Raw genomic sequence first — 16,209 nt, forward strand, 5'->3', positions numbered from 1 at the left:
TCATTACTAATGTATGTTTAACAAAATTATGCTTAGAACTCAATAAATTATGTAAATTATTTGTCTTTTTCATTATTACTAAATGTACTATGTAGTACTTTGGGTTTATCTTTGTACTGGATAATAAAAATAACATACAAAAATACTTATTACTTATTGCTTAGTTATGGTTTAGCCTTCATAAGGCTTACTCATTCATTACTTAATAAAAGTATCCTCTTGGAATGACAACATCAATATTGTAATGGGTTTAATGTAGAAGTCCATGTATGTGTATAAAAGCTCATTTAATTATACTGCCAAGCTTAACTAAATCTTCTTCTGTAACTATTCCTAAATGGAATAAACAGACTAGAGCTGCACCTTGTTCAGCAAATTTCTTGTTTTTCTCCCAAAATGAGGATGTGTACTTTTTGCCATTGAATGTAATAATGGTACGAAACAACTTTTCCACTTGCTGGGTTTCATACACTGGCAGTTTCTGTCCATTCTTTCCTGCCCATGCATGAAGTCTGGACTTAGGCAAGTTGAGGTCATTAAAGTTAGCTCGAACAAAACATACCTAAAACAAGACCAACCAGACATTATAATGGGCACAAAACATGTTCTGAAAAACATCAATTTCATTGAGAATGATTCCTTACTTTCATTTCAATAACATCAGTAAGATCAGTATCAATTGATTTCATCTTCTTTTGAGGTGGCTCCAGATCATGTGGACACACTTGCCATCGTCCTTGTATACCCCTCTTCTGGTAGCTTGATTGCTTTTCTTGGCAGTACTCACCCAAATCCCAAATGGAACTAAAAATATAAAAAATATTTATAATAGAAACACATAGGTCTTGTTATGTATGATGAATAAATTATACAAACACTTACCATATTTGTTCTAGTGTTTGACAATCCAAAAATTGCCTTCCTCTTGGTGTATCTTGCAATTCTCTTAAAATATTTTGTATACAATATTTAGTGTTGGAAGGTGAATTATCAAAGTCAACAGCAAGCTTGAGATATTCTTTAATGACAGTATCCATTGGTAGCAATCCCTCTTTTCTGAAAATGGAACAGTTCCATTCAGCAGCTCTTGCAATCATGACACTTGAACATCCTGTCATTTCCTTGAATTTGTATATGTCATTATGCTTTTCAATTTCTTTAGAACCCCCACTGAAATAATTAAACAGTTTGAGTCAGAAAGTCATTACAATGTATATCAATAATTTCTTGTAAAGCTGTTTTTTTAAGCTTTACAAAACAAGACATACTTTGCTATAACTGGAATAGATATCCTTTCAGCAATATACTTTATAATGTCTGTATGTACTGCATGTTGTGGCCGCTCGTCCTTGGTCCTGCCATGTATTCCAATAGCTTTAATGCCTGAACTCACCAGTTTTTCTACAAGCTTCAAAGTTTCTTCAGGTGTTTGGAGTATCCTTATTTTACAAGTAACAGGTATAGATAAGTTCTCAACTAAAGTAGCTAGAATATTATGGGCTTTTTCTGGTTGTCCTAGAAGGGCGACGCCCATACCTCCCTTTATGGAGAATTCTTTTGGACATCCCATATTTATGTCTATGGCGGCCACATCTTTTTCCCTAAAATAGACAATAATTATTGTAATAGCAATAACATAACCCAAACATAGGCAGTTACATGATTTGCTACTACTACTCTTACACTAATTTAGCTACTTTTAAAGCTCTTTCTGCACTGCATGTTCCCAGCTGCAGTATAACTTTATCTTTTTCTTCATCACACGTCCGAAAGACAATTGTTCCATCAGTTTGATCAACGAAATCCACAGTGTTTAATATTTCTGAAATTAAAGAGTTATTGCATAATAACTTAGTCTGCCTGTGATTATTCGACTATGCGCGTAGGTTCTTGTACCTACCATTGTATTGACGTTTGGATCTTAAAAACTTCCAATCAATTAATTCTTCTGTATAAACCAAATCAGCACCGTATCGTAGAGCCAAGAGACGCATGGGTAACGTTCCTATGCGCACCATAGGCGCTAATATTAATTTATTTTCATAAGATATCATTGTAAGATAATGTTAAAAACTTTTAACGACAGATAAACTTGTTTTGTAGCTTCAATTTCGCATGGAAACCAATAATTAAGTACAGACTAATAAAGTGACAAGTTTTCTACAGAATCCGGTTCTAATTAATATTAGTATTTATCCATAAAACAACTGCGAATGAACAACAACACACTGCGCCGCACACATGTGTGGCATGGATGGTGGATGGATGGTGGATGGGTGACAATTTGACAATGACATTATTGTTAGTATGACATGACGTTGAGTAGTCGTGGTGGCCTAGTGGGCAAAGAACTAACCTCTCGAGTATGAGGGCGCGGGTTCGATCCCAGGTCAGGCAAGTACCAATGCAACTTTTCTAAGTTTGTATGTACTTTCTAAGTATATCTTAGACACCAATGACTGTGTTTCGGATGGCACGTTAAACAGTAGGTCCCGCCTGTCATTGAACATCCTTGGCAGTCGTTACGGGTAGTCAGAAGCCAGTAAGTCTGACACCAGTCTAACCAAGGGGTATCGGGTTGCCCGGGTAACTGGGTTGAGGAGGTCAGATAGGCAGTCGCTTCTTGTAAAGCACTGGTACTCAGCTGAATCCGGTTAGACTGGAAGCCGACCCCAACATAGTTTGGGAAAAAGGCTCGGAGGATGATGATGACATGACGTTGATACTGATTGATTACATAGGGAGTCAGTGTGCAAAATCTAAAAATCTTTGCACTATCTTCAGTATTAGCATGAAACCCAAAACTGCGATGATCTTGCTTATTCCGTAGTTAGTTTATTAACCCTATGCGGTCAATTAAATTACACAAACCGTACCGTAATAAAGCGCAATTTAATTGATCGTCTCAAGATAGCCTTATAAAACCCTCTATGGTCAATTGAATATCTATGCCATTTTTGTTGAGACAATGTCAATGTCAACATGCTGTCTTCTGTTTGTCAAGTGTCATGCTCATTTTCTGTTGTGTTTGCCAGAACCGTGTTTTTGTGTAATTTTGTGAGATTGAAACAGGTCTGGTTTTTGTATTCACTCTAAAATAAAATCTCATTGAAATTAGGAACATTATTATAGTAAATTAATTAACGCTCACATTATTTTATGCTTCTGAATATTAGGTAATTCTTTGGAATAAGAACAAGAATGTTTGTTGCAGTTCAAATATTCAGACATGAAGCCAACAGTAGCTGCTGATGAAATGTTTCCTGAAGGTGTTGGACCTTACATGGATTTAGAAGAAGTGAGTATTAAAACACCTACTCACCATCCTTTCTATCGACAGCAGTTAGGCTCCCAGTCTGACCACAGCTAGGTACAGTATTTTACAAGGAGCGACTGCCTATCTGATCTCAACTCGGGTACCCAGGCAACCCAATACCCGGCCAGTGAGTGGGTTGTCTTAGGTCCCCTAGTTTTTGATTATTATCACCTTAATTACTTTTCTTTTTCAGGCTGGTGGTCCCTCTAACCTTCTGATGGACTTGGCTGCCAATGAAAAGGCTGTACATTCAGATTTCTTCAATGGTTGGTTTTCATTAACTTATTTGGCGTGTTTGGTTCCAAGCTTAACCTCTTCTATGCTAGGTGTCACAGATCCACACCAAACACAATTGATTTTCTATTTTTATTTAATTCGTGGCATACAATCAGTTAAAAATAAATGAATCATCTTATCCTCCCCATATTTATTCAGCATGGCACTAGAATGAGTTCTTTTATGTTCCTCTGTCTGGCATCATCTTACTAGAGACATTATTCCCAGCCATATTGTCTTTCACAAAACAATAATCTTGCTGTTCCTGCAGTTTTATTTGTAACCTGAATTAGCCACATGAAATATCAAGTACTTCCAAGAAAAATAATAGCTCTTACTATCTCAGAAGTCGATGTTTAAGTCTATAATATACTGCTTTTATTATAAAGCGCTGGGTGCCTATCTAACTATGTCAAAGTCTATCTAGAGTTTTCAATGGTCCTGTAGGGTTGTGTTGTGTTCTTCCAAATTTTTTTGGCATACTAAAAGTAGAATTTGTGAAAGTCACCATGTGATAATGGAATAATAATAATAATTTTTGTTTCAGATTTTGAAGACTTGTTTGATGACGATGATTTGAAGTGAAAAGTGATAATAATTTTTAATGTAAATTAATTCTCTTAGAGCCGATTTCTCAATCGCCAGATAACGTTTATCTGAAGAATATGTTTGACGTTTTGACAGCTTTTATATAGAAAATATGTCAAACCGCCATATTTATTCCTCAGATAGAAGCTAACTGATGATTGAAAAATCAGCCCTTAATTAAATTATAAGATAATATTTTATTGACCTTTATTTCACTTATCATTAAAACAATTCCATACAAAATAATCTTCAACAATCAAAATTAGAAACATTTTCCTTTGAACAAATTAGCAACTTGTTGGTGTAGAAAGCCATAGAATGCCTACTCAGACATAGTTGTGTAGTAGCAATCTTCTGGATCATACAACTGGAATCGTCCAATGTGTGAATTTAATAGTATATTTTGCTCTATCTAAGCATGAAGTTATCAAGGTTTTCATCATTATTTTATAATGCATCGGACGATTTCGGTATATTTAAAATATCATGAATATGTGTAATAACAATGATAAAGTATTTATGTATGGATTACAACTCAAAAAAAACATTACCCTCTTTCTGGAAATGGGGTAAAAACTCCTCCATGTCATGTGCGCATCATTTCATTAGATATTATTATTTTTCTCTATACATTGCCCCTCCTTCAATTATTTGTTTCGAATTATAAATAAACATTATTATATTAAGTATGAACATAAACGTTCGCAAACATTTCAAGCTAAATTTATTTTATAACATCCACACACTAAGAAAAATAAGTTAAGCATTTTTACATGCGCCAGTTTTTAGATGGTCACTATTTATATTATCGAACCTTAATCGAGAGCTGAATGTAACCTAATATGCAAGAAAAAGATGTTTATGATTAGTGACGATCAAAATGTTTAATAATTGTATTATATTACAAACATTAAAATCATATTTGTATAATTGGAATTGTTTTATAATATTAAATTATTACATTGTGTCAAAATATGTTTTAAGCTAATATAATGTTTGAACTTATGTGGCATATTACATAAAGTTAGCCAACATGCAACAGTAACACCTAGTTTATATGAACGTAGTGATGTACGCGGGGTGGTGCGGACTACACGTCGACGTCGCTGCTGTCGTCGCTGTAATCGTTGGCGTCGGGCTCCTCGTGCTCCTCCTCGGCCTCGGCCTCCGCTTCTATCGCGTCCTCCTCATCACCCGCCTCATCTTCCAGCTCCTCTTCTTCGAGCATTGTTGAAAGTTTCGTTATCACTCCTCTGCCCATTTCTATGAAACAACAAATCTCAATGAATTTCCAATTTATGTTGCTTTTATTTTGTTTAACTGTTCGCTCATTAACATCTCCTATTTTAAATTAATTATTTTTCATCAGTAAATTGTTATGTGCGTTGATCAGTTGATAAATAATATGTAAATACTGATACTTACGTTCTACATATGTCTTTAAGGATTTGGGGACCATACTTTTTGCTCTCTCAATATCTTCTTCTGAACATTCTCCCTTATCTAACCCTGGAACAGATACGTAAATTGTAACACTTTATCTTAGGGTGCTATTTTTCTTCTTTTTGTGTCTTGAAAAGTTCAAATTTTACTTCCACAAATGAACAGAGAAATTAATTTTGCGTAGTCATGGAAATTAGCATTGTCATTTTAAGAAAATGTAGGAATACATTTTTTTTATCATTACTTACCAAATAGGAGTCCCATTCTTTTTAGAATGTCGATATCATCGTGTATTTGGAACCTTTTGTTGAAATTGAACATATATTCTGTCCTGGAAAAATTAAACAGAAGATTAATATGGTACTAAAGGAAATCCTAATTACCATATTAGAGGCTAATTTTAAGCAAAAATTTTAAATTTGACACATACTTATCATTAGAAATACTGCAGTCAATTAAAGCTTTATCACTAGTATTCACAACAATGAATGGCAAATGGATAGCTGAAGATGGAGATGGTTTGACTCCTTTGCTCTCTGCTTCTTTATTTCTTTCTATTAAACTCTTAAATGAAATGTGCTGGAAAGAAAATTTAATATTATTATGGTGTAAGAATATATCATCATTTTGTTTATGCAAGGTGCATTTATGGAAAGTACCTGTAATATGAGCTCCTGTAACTGTTGTGTTTTCTTTTGAATCTGCTCTAACTTAGCTTGCTTTTCCTTTTCTAATGCAGTACATTCTTGCACACTATTTGTCGGGAGTCCAAGCCATCGTATTTCCTTCTTTTCTTTAGATATTATGTTCATTGCCATTAATACATTTAATGCATCATATACTCTTCTGCGGATATTCTTCTGATCATATTGCTGTAATGTTAAATTGACTCTGAATATCACTTGGATGAAATAGAATTGAAATATTATCATCAAAATTCCTCAAGGGGAGCCTTGTGTGTGAGCCAGATGTTTTTTTTTATCCTGCTATTTAGCCAAGGCTATTTGGCAGTGTTCAAAACATAAAATTATATGAAAAGATTGGAGACCTATTGTTTTATTAATATACTAATTAAATATTGTGTGCACAATATACATACTTGGCTATCTGCTGAACCATGCATGCCTGCTGCAAATTCTAGAACTAATTCATCAGCAACTTCGTTGTATGAGGTGAAGCCTTTGTTTCGGACTTTTTCACAAACTTTCATTGAGAAATGCCTCAAACCTTTGCCAACCTTGTCTGCATGTTTACGACGCTTAGTGGTACTGAAAATTAAATATATTAAGTATTATTATCACCGAAATATAGGCCAGTTCAATTGTGCCAAAGTAGTGTTTAAGTACTCAGTTACTATATAGGTAATATTTCGGAAAAATGTAGCTAAATTTGCGTACTACTATAATATTATAAATGCGAATGTATTTATGAAACGGATGTTAGTTCTTCTTTCACGCCAAACTGTTGGTTGGATTTTGATACAACTTGACAGCTTATGCTTTTTATCAATGTGTGGGAAGCAGTTTCTTCAGGGTGAAACTGTGGGCTGATGTCGTATATTAAACAATAAGATAAGAAAATAAACAAGAAAATTGACGACCTCGATGGCGCAATGGTCACCATGCCGGACTGCCGGACCTGAGGTCCCGGGTTCGATCCCGGTTCGGTCGACATTTGTGTGATGAGCATGCTTGTTGGCCGTGGTCTGGGTGTTACAATGTATTTATAAATATGTATATATGTAGCTATATGTAGTTTATCAGTTGTGTTAGCACCCATAACACAAGTTAATTAATAACTTACCATGGGGCTAACCGACCGTGTGTTAAAAGGTGTCCCGACATTATAATAAAATTACAAAATATGCTTAGAGTGTAAACATTAGTATGTCAAAATCAATCATGAATACTTACTATTCTGCCGGGGGATCATTGTCAGAATCGTGTCTCCTTCTCGAGGCATGAGACATAGTAGGAGACAAGCTGTTAGCAGTGCTAGTGCTTGTTACCTGGCCCTCAGATTTTGACGGTGTTGAGCTGCGTTCCGGCACAGTATGAAGATATTTCAGTTCCGTAAGTGGTTCCTGTTTTATCTAGAAATAGACATAAATTATTATTTGTTTAGTGTCCTTGAAATAAAATTGTTTAAATATGTAGTAAGGAAAAGTAATGTATAATGGTGATACCTGAATTTCTTCAACTTCCTTTGGCTCGACTTTAATTTTTTGCAAGTTTGCTATATTATCCACATGCAGGAACTCTGAAAAAAGATTATATCATTTATTAATAACTTTTACCTTACAGGAGGTTTTTTCCGACAGTCTCTGCTGTGAAGTTAGTCTAAGTAAAAGTTTACCATGATAATGATAATTATCATTATCATGGTAAACTTTTACATGGTTAACTTGGTGATTATAATCAATGTGCAGAACTGGCCGACATCACAAATTTTCTTTCGAAGCTACACGGCGCCGACTATGGGAACATGACCCTCTTTGCACTAAACAATTAAGAGGTTCAGATATGAAGAGAATCGTTTAATATAAACACTCAAAACGAGCAGATGTTGACCATCCGTACGTAAAATACCCATTCTTCTAAATGTGTTATTATTATCAGAGTTTTGCAAATGTTTAATAAGAGGTAGAGAAATAAAACTTAGCTCCAAATAAAACAGGTAAAACACTGTAATCCAACTCCAACTTAGTTTGGGAAAGGCTATGCAGATGAGGAATCATTTCCTGGGGGTAATTGTTCTGGGAATAACAATTCTAGAAATCTACAGGAGAATTATAACAACTTAGGGAATGATGAAAATATGTATGTAACGTTTCACATCCATGCCCCGTACGAGCCACGTACACGGCACGCCCCGGACACGACCCGGCCTAGTATAAATCATCCCTTAATCGATATCATTTGGAGCATAGCAAGAACTGCCTGGATTACATCAAAAATGACTCTCTCATATACCTATGTCGTGTAGCTCCCGGTTATGAAGACCCACTGACCGAATAGGGCTGACCCATATCATTCAATTGGTGTCGTAAGAGGCGACTAAGGGAACCTGATACCCATATTATTCAGCACCTTTGAGCAATCTCCAGTTGGAGACTTGAAATCTACCTTCCCAAGGAGGGCCGACGTCAGCCGGTCGTAAAAAACCGGCCAAGTGCGGATCGGACTCGCGCACGAGGGGTTCCGTACCATAATGATAAAAGCAAAATTGAGCAAAAAAATCACGTTTGTAGTATGGAAGCCCCAAATTATTTATTTTATTCTAGTTTTCAGTATTTTTTACATCATAGAAATACATACCTATATGTTAAAATTTCAACTCTCTAACTATCACGGTTCATGAGATACAGCCAGGTGGCAGACAGACGGACGGACGGAGAGAGGAGCGAAAACAATAGTGTCCCGTTTTACCCTTTGGGTACGGAACCCTAAAAGGGACCCACATGTATGTGCAATATACATTTACATGGTGAAAAAGATGTGATCCCTATCAGTTTAGGGCGTACCTTCCAGGCGACGCACAGGGGAAGCTTCCGAGCGCCATACGCTTATAAAATTGGGAAAAGGGCAGGACGACGGAACTCGTCAAAAATACAGACATGAAAATAAAAATTAAAACTTACTTGATGCACATTTAATGCCAGTTAGTTTCACTGCTCTGTATACTGATGTCTGCAAAAGAGAAAGATGAAAAATTATCAATACATTATGAACATTTCAAACATATCATCTACATTCCATACATTCTTGGTCCGAAACCAAAAGTGCCTAGTGACTAAAATCAGTACTAAGTTAGTGTATCTTCATACTCATGATGATGCTGGCAAAATCTCATCACCACAACATAGATAAGACCAAACACAAGCTAGCTACTATAATCATTTAAGGAGTTCTTTGAATTATACCTACTTAATTTTCATCATAGAGCTTGTATTAGATTAGCAGTCAAACAATGCAAATCTGTGCAAGTGTTCATCAATACAAACAACAAGTACAAACACAAGCAGATTGGCACTTAGATACTGTTGAGGGGCTCCCCTCATCTCTTTAGTCTCCATCATCAGGTCAGATCTAAGCCTTAATTATTTTGTGAAGATATATGCCTAAAATTCTCAAGAGATGGGCTCCATTTCCCAGGGATCCCATCATCAGATCTTGGACAACCTGATGACAGTTGCAACCATTATTCAAAGACGGACTTAAAACACAATATTCAGGCAAGGGTCTCCAGAGAGAGGGACTCAAATCATACCAAACACAGTGGCTTTGCCACCATATTAATAGATACTCAGGCCAATTCGTTTTTTTGTTGGCCAATTGTTGGACCAAAATGGATGTTGTCCTTTACATAATAGCCTCCAAAACCCCACCCTTCATTTCTTTTGGGGTTTTCCATTTTAGACAGCTCACTAAATATACTTATTATAGATAAGCTGGTAATTCAACCCATTCAAATTAGGCATTTAATTTCAGGTTTGTCTGTGCAATATTAACTTTAAAATTAGAATGATTTTTAATTGATGATTTTCATTGTTGGGGTACTCCCTGTGGGATCTACTCTCTAATAATAGACTCTTAATACTTTGCATACTAGAAGAAGAGCTAGGCGATAGAATTTGGATTGAGTTTGAATGAATCTCAGATTTTATGAATAGTCATGGAATAATTACTTGTCATTGCCAGACAACTATCTATTCCATGACTATTCACAAATTAATCTTGGTTTGCACTGGAATCTGGCAAAGCAATGACATAATAAGAAACAGAAGCAATGATCACATCTAGTAATTAAAACAGTTTAAAGAAATGTGGTATTAAAATGTCAACAAAAGAAGTGATTGAAATACTGATGTAATGTGTTCAAAACACATCATCCTTTGACTATCCAAACTAGCTATTTAGTCATGAAACTCTGTGCAGGTTAAAATAGTTTTACACTCAATTAACTTGGGCATTTGTATCATAAGGTATTAATTTTGAAAATTCTAAGTGAATTGTATTTTACCCTAATGTAAAGTGTAAGTGTGATGTACATGGTTGTCTGGAAATCATCATAACTAAAATAATACTTGCTATGAGGTTGTTTAAACATTAATTTTCTATAGTGCAATAGTGCTACATACCTTTAAATTTCCTTCAGCTGATGCTGGCAGTTTTATGATTTTCACAGGATTAGGCTTAATTTTGATTTGAGCAACTGACTGATTATTTGTATTCTGAACAACTTTTACCATCTGAGGATGCCCTAAAATTAAATATTATCATTAATATGACCCTTAATTCTTAAGATAGTAGTTCTAGGTAGTGTCACTAGCACAACTAAATTATAAAACGGCTACGTAAAAATCTAAAAAATGACTATGCTTGATGAGAACAAATAATGCACTGACGGGAAAGACTACCCAAACGGGCGCGTCATGTAACAAAATACTTTACGGACACTGTAAATTTTTAGAATTGCATGACCATGGAAAGTTACGAGCAGAACTGCAACTACTAAGTAAAAATAATTAAAATAATAATAAGCTTCACGAAGAATAGCTTAGCTACTAACCATTAGCGTCATGTATAAGAAAATTTACAGTACTATTCGTCTGAGACATTTTCTCCGTATTCTTCGCAAATAAACATCCATTTACGAAATTCACTAATGTAGCATTTAAACATTTGTTGATGACCAAACAAAATAATAATACCTACTAAACTCGATTTGTATGGTCAAAATGGCGACATTACTTTTGGGTTAACTTCGAAGGTCGGAAAAATCAAATCATATTATACTTTTTATCGAAGTATCACTTTGTTTTTAATGGCATTAAGCTCAACTATCTCACGTTTGTAAAATGTATTCACGAACGTATAAACAACGCACATAAAAGTCCAATTTAAATCAACGGAAGAGTAAATAGAAAGAGGCGGGCGGGCGGTTTTATGATTTACCAGCTGATTGGACACTGCTGTTGTGTGTTCACGTGGTAATCGTGGTGGCATCCACCGGGAATTTTGTATTCAGGAAAAGGCGCCAAATAATATTGAGGATACCGCCATCTATCAGATAAAATGAGATTTATCTTAGATTTTTGCAGTTGGCAATTCACAAAAAGGTTTTTTAATTTTTAAGTCTGGATACGTGTCTTTATGGCAACGTGCAAAACAGCGAAGATGTTTCGATAGTGCACTTCTTCAAATCTATTGTTGTTTTTTCTTCTATGAAAAGGCTTAAAATACATACAAAACACTATAGTTTTCTAGCCGAATGTTAAGAAGATTTATGTTTTAGTAAAAATGTAAATGCTTCATGCTTCAATGGAAATAAAAAAAAACAATTTTGGTGCTTTAAAAGTCTCCTTGATATATTCGTAGGATAGTTGTAAGAGAGGAAAATAAATAAGTAAATAAAATTCATTTCTTTCTTTCTTTCACCTCTATTTCTCATCTCAATAGGACATGTGTCTATGATCTAGTTCCGGTTGACGTTATGTCAATGTCACGTTTATGTTGTCATGTCAACATCAACAAGCTTTCTGGTGCTGTTTGTTGCGAAAGCTTCAACTTTATAAAATTCAATAGTGTCAGCAAGTACACACTAACTTTCAATGAAAATTGTAAATATGTGGCTGCTGTTGTATATCTTCTATATTTGTATATCATTTAAAAGCATAATATCAATAGGACTTGATAAACTGAATGTGCCGCCGGAACATGTAACATATGTTTTCAATGCTTTCCCTAGTTTAGCTAAAGCTTGTTTAGCAGAACCAAAATGTATATACAAAGAGTTAACTGGGCTTAAGAGATGTTGGGGCTATGAACGAGAGTGTAATAGAGATGATTCATACCCGGTACGACCTGTCTGTCCTGGTGATCATCGAGGCTGGGTAAAGACCAAAGAGGCGCAGTATGATACATTCTACACTCAAGCAGATTTTGGTAAGTTCTTAAATACTAGATAATTATACATACTATACAGTTTTCATTCAATGTTGCACCTGAATCCAACAAGTCTTTTGGAAATGGGAAAAAGTATACTATCCGTAGATAAAACAATATGTAAATTGTAGTTATCTGTTGTATGTTAAAGGTTTTCAAAGATGAAACAATTGTACACATGCTACTATCATTACTGTCTCCACATCCTTTTTCTTTCCATTTGAAACTACTTATAGCATTGCCCTATGTACTTGAAAAAATTGTGTTGAATTTAATTATTTGGTATCTTTTTAATTGCAGGTTACGTTAAGGAACAGATAGATGATCTAATGGTCATGTGTGAAGCAACTTACCCAGACGACACTTCACTAGAATGTTCCAAATATTTGAGGTATGTATAAAAATATTTCTATTTGAAAATGACATAAAATACTTATGATAAATAATAATTAATAGGTCTAATTATTTACACAGCCTAAAGAGGTAGAAATGCTTGCAACAGTAATTAATTTACCAAGCCATGTTTCTCAATATTATTAACGTATGTGTTTCATTTCCAGATTTTGTAGAGGTCGGAACATGATGCTCAATTTTACTGGTCTTGTTGGCAGAGGGGACAACTTGCGATACAAAATGGATATTCTTGGGCCTGGTCAAATAGGTGCATATGCACTTTTTCAGCAATTATTAGTAGGCAGTTAATGCAAGCTTGTACAAATTCATAATTGTACAATTTATCATTTTGGGTTTACTTCAATAAACAGATGAACTAATACTAAACTTCTAAATATTTTTTTTTTTCAGGTGGTTTCTGCAATTTTTACTCTGAGCGGCTTATGAAAGAAGCAGAACATATGAGTGCCCTACAATCATGGTCACCTGAACTTGTGCATTTTGTTAAAACTCCTAAAAAACCCATAGCTGATGGAGTGTGTGATGTAGTTATAAATAAACCAACATACATTATGAAATTAGATGCAAGTAGGTTTATTGTGTTAATAATTATTCACATGATATACATATATGCCATGAGAATGTATTAGCCAGTGTGAAACTTATTGATGTTTTCTTATTTCAGCTGTAAACATGTACCACCATTTCTGTGATTTTTTCAACTTGTATGCATCTCTGCATGTGAACTCAACTCATCCTTCTACATTTTCTAAAGACAATCACATATTGATTTGGGAAACATTCACTTACGAGTCGGCATTTAAAGACACATTTAAAGCTTTCACTGATAATCCCATCTGGGATTTAAAAACATTCAGGGGCAAAGTAGTATGTTTCAAAAATGCTGTGTTGCCTCTACTGCCTAGAATGATTTTTGGACTTTACTACAATACTCCCTTGGTAAGTTTATTAAATTTTTATGTCTTTACACAAAATAATTGTAAACTTTGTTTAAATATTTTAAAATGTTGGGCAATATTTCAAGCACCACTAAAAAAACACCTTACATTGCTCTGTACCAAACTTTGTTAAATTCTAAATCTATTTCAGATATATGGCTGTGAAAGGAGTGGCTTATTCCATGCATTCTCAAAACATATCATCCATTCCTTAAACATAAAACTGCATCCTCGCACCAATGACAAGGTTAGAGTGACTCTATTGTCAAGAGGTACAACATACCGCTCGATATTGAACGAGAAGGCGATCATAGACGCCTTGAGTAAAGTGGAGGGGTATGAAGTGAAGAGGGTGGTGTACGACAAAACTGTGCCATTTCTGAAGCAGTTGGAAATAACTCATAACACAGACGTGTTTGTTGGCATGCACGGCGCCGGTTTGACGCATCTCCTCTTCCTGCCTGATTGGGCGGCCGTATTCGAAGTGTGAGTACCTGTGTAATGATTTTGAAAGTAAATGAATTATGATAAATGAATACACAGTTGTTATTACCATAATGGTTAAGAGTCAATTTAATTGCTTAGTTGTAACGTCAACAATTTGCAAATGTTTGCACAATATGGCATTTTGTTGGCAGGACTTATTTATTTTATAACACCATTTACTTTTGTACCCACATTTGCAAAATAAATATATCATCATCATCATCATCAGCCTATCGCAGTCCACTGCTGGACATAGGCCTCTCCAAGTGCACGCCACTGAGATCGATTTTCGGCTACTCGCATCCATCATCGAATAAATATATCTTTATCTTTAATTCATTGGCAATCAAGTTTTGTCATTAAACAAACATTTAATTGATGTAAATATACATTGATTCATAATTTATATTTTTTACATCATTTCAGGTACAATTGCGAGGATCCTAACTGCTACTTGGACCTAACCAGACTTCGTGGACTTAAATACGTAACGTGGGAAGATAAAACTAAATTGGTGCAACAAGATGAGGTAGATTTCACTTATGTGTAACAAAATAAAAATATGGCTTTAGTCTTACACAGGCCCAATTTTAATTAGTCAGTGAGGTGGGACCGTCTGTCGTACGCGGCACTCTATAAGTTGTTCCCCCAAGGTGTGAATGTCTGCATCATTAAATTAGCATGGCATTAGCTATCAGGAATTTGCTGTCATGATTGCGATTTTTTCAAGACCATCTTCTTAAATGTCTTTACCGTGATATTGATCATATTTTTATTTCAAAATCGTAGGATACATTATGTAATAATATATATTTTTTCAGGGTCACGGGCCTGGAGGCGGTTCTCATGCTAAATTCACCAATTATTCTTTTGACGTGCGTGAGTTTTTGAGATTGGTGGAGAAATGTGCCGAGTATGTACGTCAACAAAAAGCCTTTAACGCTTTCCTCGAAGCTTCCGGAGTACGAAAATCTCACGAAGAGTTGTAAGCCAGTCAATCTTTGTTTCCTAACTTGTGATATAATTTTTATTTTACTTTGTTCAATGAAACATTTCATCTATTAGAGAAATTAAGTATTTTCTATGCTTTTTACAAGAATTTTTGTACTGCGTGATATTATTTTTGTTGCAAGTATTATTATATTATGTTATATATTAGTGCAATTATGAAACGTAGTACTAAAAGCTCATTGAGTTAAAGTTCAAAGCGCAAGAGTTCAAAGAGTTATGTAAAAGTTCAAAAGCTTGTTGAGTTAGTTCGCCGTAATGTCACGAGATGCCGCTTGTTGTATCAACTTGCTAAGATGTAAGGTCAGCGTTAAAAGTAGTTGAACAAATCAATATTTTTAGAAATGCCTAATAACGACTCTTTGGTCATAATTTCTTAAAAATAATATAATTTTTAATTATATGCAGTTAGGTCATGCCTTATATTGTTAATCCCGTCGAGATCCTAAATTCCTAAAGGAAGGGTTTTTCCCAAAAAAAAAAACAGTGCAAACGAACAAAACGAGACCCATAAAACCGAAAAGTTGTAGAAATTAAATAATTGCGACTTTACTGTGCGTAGACCGACGTCAATCACGAGTAGGGCTGCCATCTCGAATTTCGCCAAACGCGGACAAACATTAAAAAAACCCGGACATTTGGCGTAAATCGCATTTTTCCCCGAACGAGTACGATTTCTTTTAAACAAAATAATACCGAATTTGTAACCCATTTACTATTAACATAATATACTTAAATACAATGAGGTGCTTCCTTACATGAAAAGGAAACCGGGGAAAACCCGGACACTTCT

The 16,209-nt window shown here is 34.9% G+C and overlaps 4 protein-coding genes across 7 annotated transcripts; 2 read left to right on the forward strand and 2 right to left on the reverse strand.

Annotated features, from left to right (window-relative positions):
• Window positions 1-268: 268 nt before the first annotated feature.
• LOC110375473 (tRNA-dihydrouridine(20) synthase [NAD(P)+]-like) lies at window positions 269-2,252 on the reverse strand. Its single transcript, XM_021333588.3, has 6 exons — window positions 1,901-2,252; window positions 1,684-1,822; window positions 1,269-1,601; window positions 883-1,170; window positions 645-804; window positions 269-562 (listed from the first exon to the last, which is right to left on the reverse strand). Exons 1-6 carry the CDS (start codon window positions 2,052-2,054, stop codon window positions 284-286), a joined length of 1,353 nt encoding a protein of 450 aa, XP_021189263.3. The 5' UTR covers window positions 2,055-2,252; the 3' UTR covers window positions 269-283.
• A 715-nt stretch (window positions 2,253-2,967) lies between these two features.
• Window positions 2,968-4,380, forward strand: LOC110375457 (COP9 signalosome complex subunit 9). Of its 2 annotated transcripts, none has more exons than XM_064035093.1 (5): window positions 2,968-3,003; window positions 3,215-3,298; window positions 3,510-3,582; window positions 4,140-4,211; window positions 4,353-4,380. In XM_064035093.1, exons 1-4 carry the CDS (start codon window positions 2,983-2,985, stop codon window positions 4,175-4,177), a joined length of 216 nt encoding a protein of 71 aa, XP_063891163.1. In that variant the 5' UTR covers window positions 2,968-2,982; the 3' UTR covers window positions 4,178-4,211; window positions 4,353-4,380. The 2 variants fall into 2 exon arrangements, with proteins under 2 accessions (XP_063891163.1, XP_063891164.1); XM_064035094.1 differs by lacking the exon at window positions 2,968-3,003 and adding an exon at window positions 3,027-3,072.
• Window positions 4,371-11,619, reverse strand: LOC110375456 (transcription factor Dp-1). 3 transcript variants are annotated; one of them, XM_021333561.3, is made up of 11 exons: window positions 11,341-11,619; window positions 10,764-10,885; window positions 9,264-9,312; window positions 7,809-7,882; window positions 7,537-7,715; window positions 6,723-6,891; window positions 6,283-6,495; window positions 6,054-6,202; window positions 5,872-5,954; window positions 5,606-5,689; window positions 4,371-5,443 (listed from the first exon to the last, which is right to left on the reverse strand). In XM_021333561.3, exons 2-11 carry the CDS (start codon window positions 10,872-10,874, stop codon window positions 5,271-5,273), a joined length of 1,284 nt encoding a protein of 427 aa, XP_021189236.3. In that variant the 5' UTR covers window positions 10,875-10,885; window positions 11,341-11,619; the 3' UTR covers window positions 4,371-5,270. The 3 variants fall into 3 exon arrangements, with proteins under 3 accessions (XP_021189236.3, XP_021189238.3, XP_021189235.3); XM_021333563.3 differs by having other exon boundaries at window positions 11,337-11,619; XM_021333560.3 differs by having other exon boundaries at window positions 11,195-11,619.
• A 521-nt stretch (window positions 11,620-12,140) lies between these two features.
• On the forward strand, window positions 12,141-15,874 carry Eogt (EGF-domain O-GlcNAc transferase). The gene is made up of 8 exons (XM_049835808.2): window positions 12,141-12,570; window positions 12,871-12,961; window positions 13,131-13,231; window positions 13,375-13,551; window positions 13,649-13,923; window positions 14,074-14,408; window positions 14,835-14,937; window positions 15,230-15,874. Exons 1-8 carry the CDS (start codon window positions 12,237-12,239, stop codon window positions 15,395-15,397), a joined length of 1,584 nt encoding a protein of 527 aa, XP_049691765.2. The 5' UTR covers window positions 12,141-12,236; the 3' UTR covers window positions 15,398-15,874.
• Window positions 15,875-16,209: the final 335 nt, after the last annotated feature.

This window comes from Helicoverpa armigera, chromosome 6 (genome assembly GCF_030705265.1).
Source record: "Helicoverpa armigera isolate CAAS_96S chromosome 6, ASM3070526v1, whole genome shotgun sequence".
NCBI lineage: Eukaryota > Metazoa > Arthropoda > Insecta > Lepidoptera > Noctuidae > Helicoverpa > Helicoverpa armigera.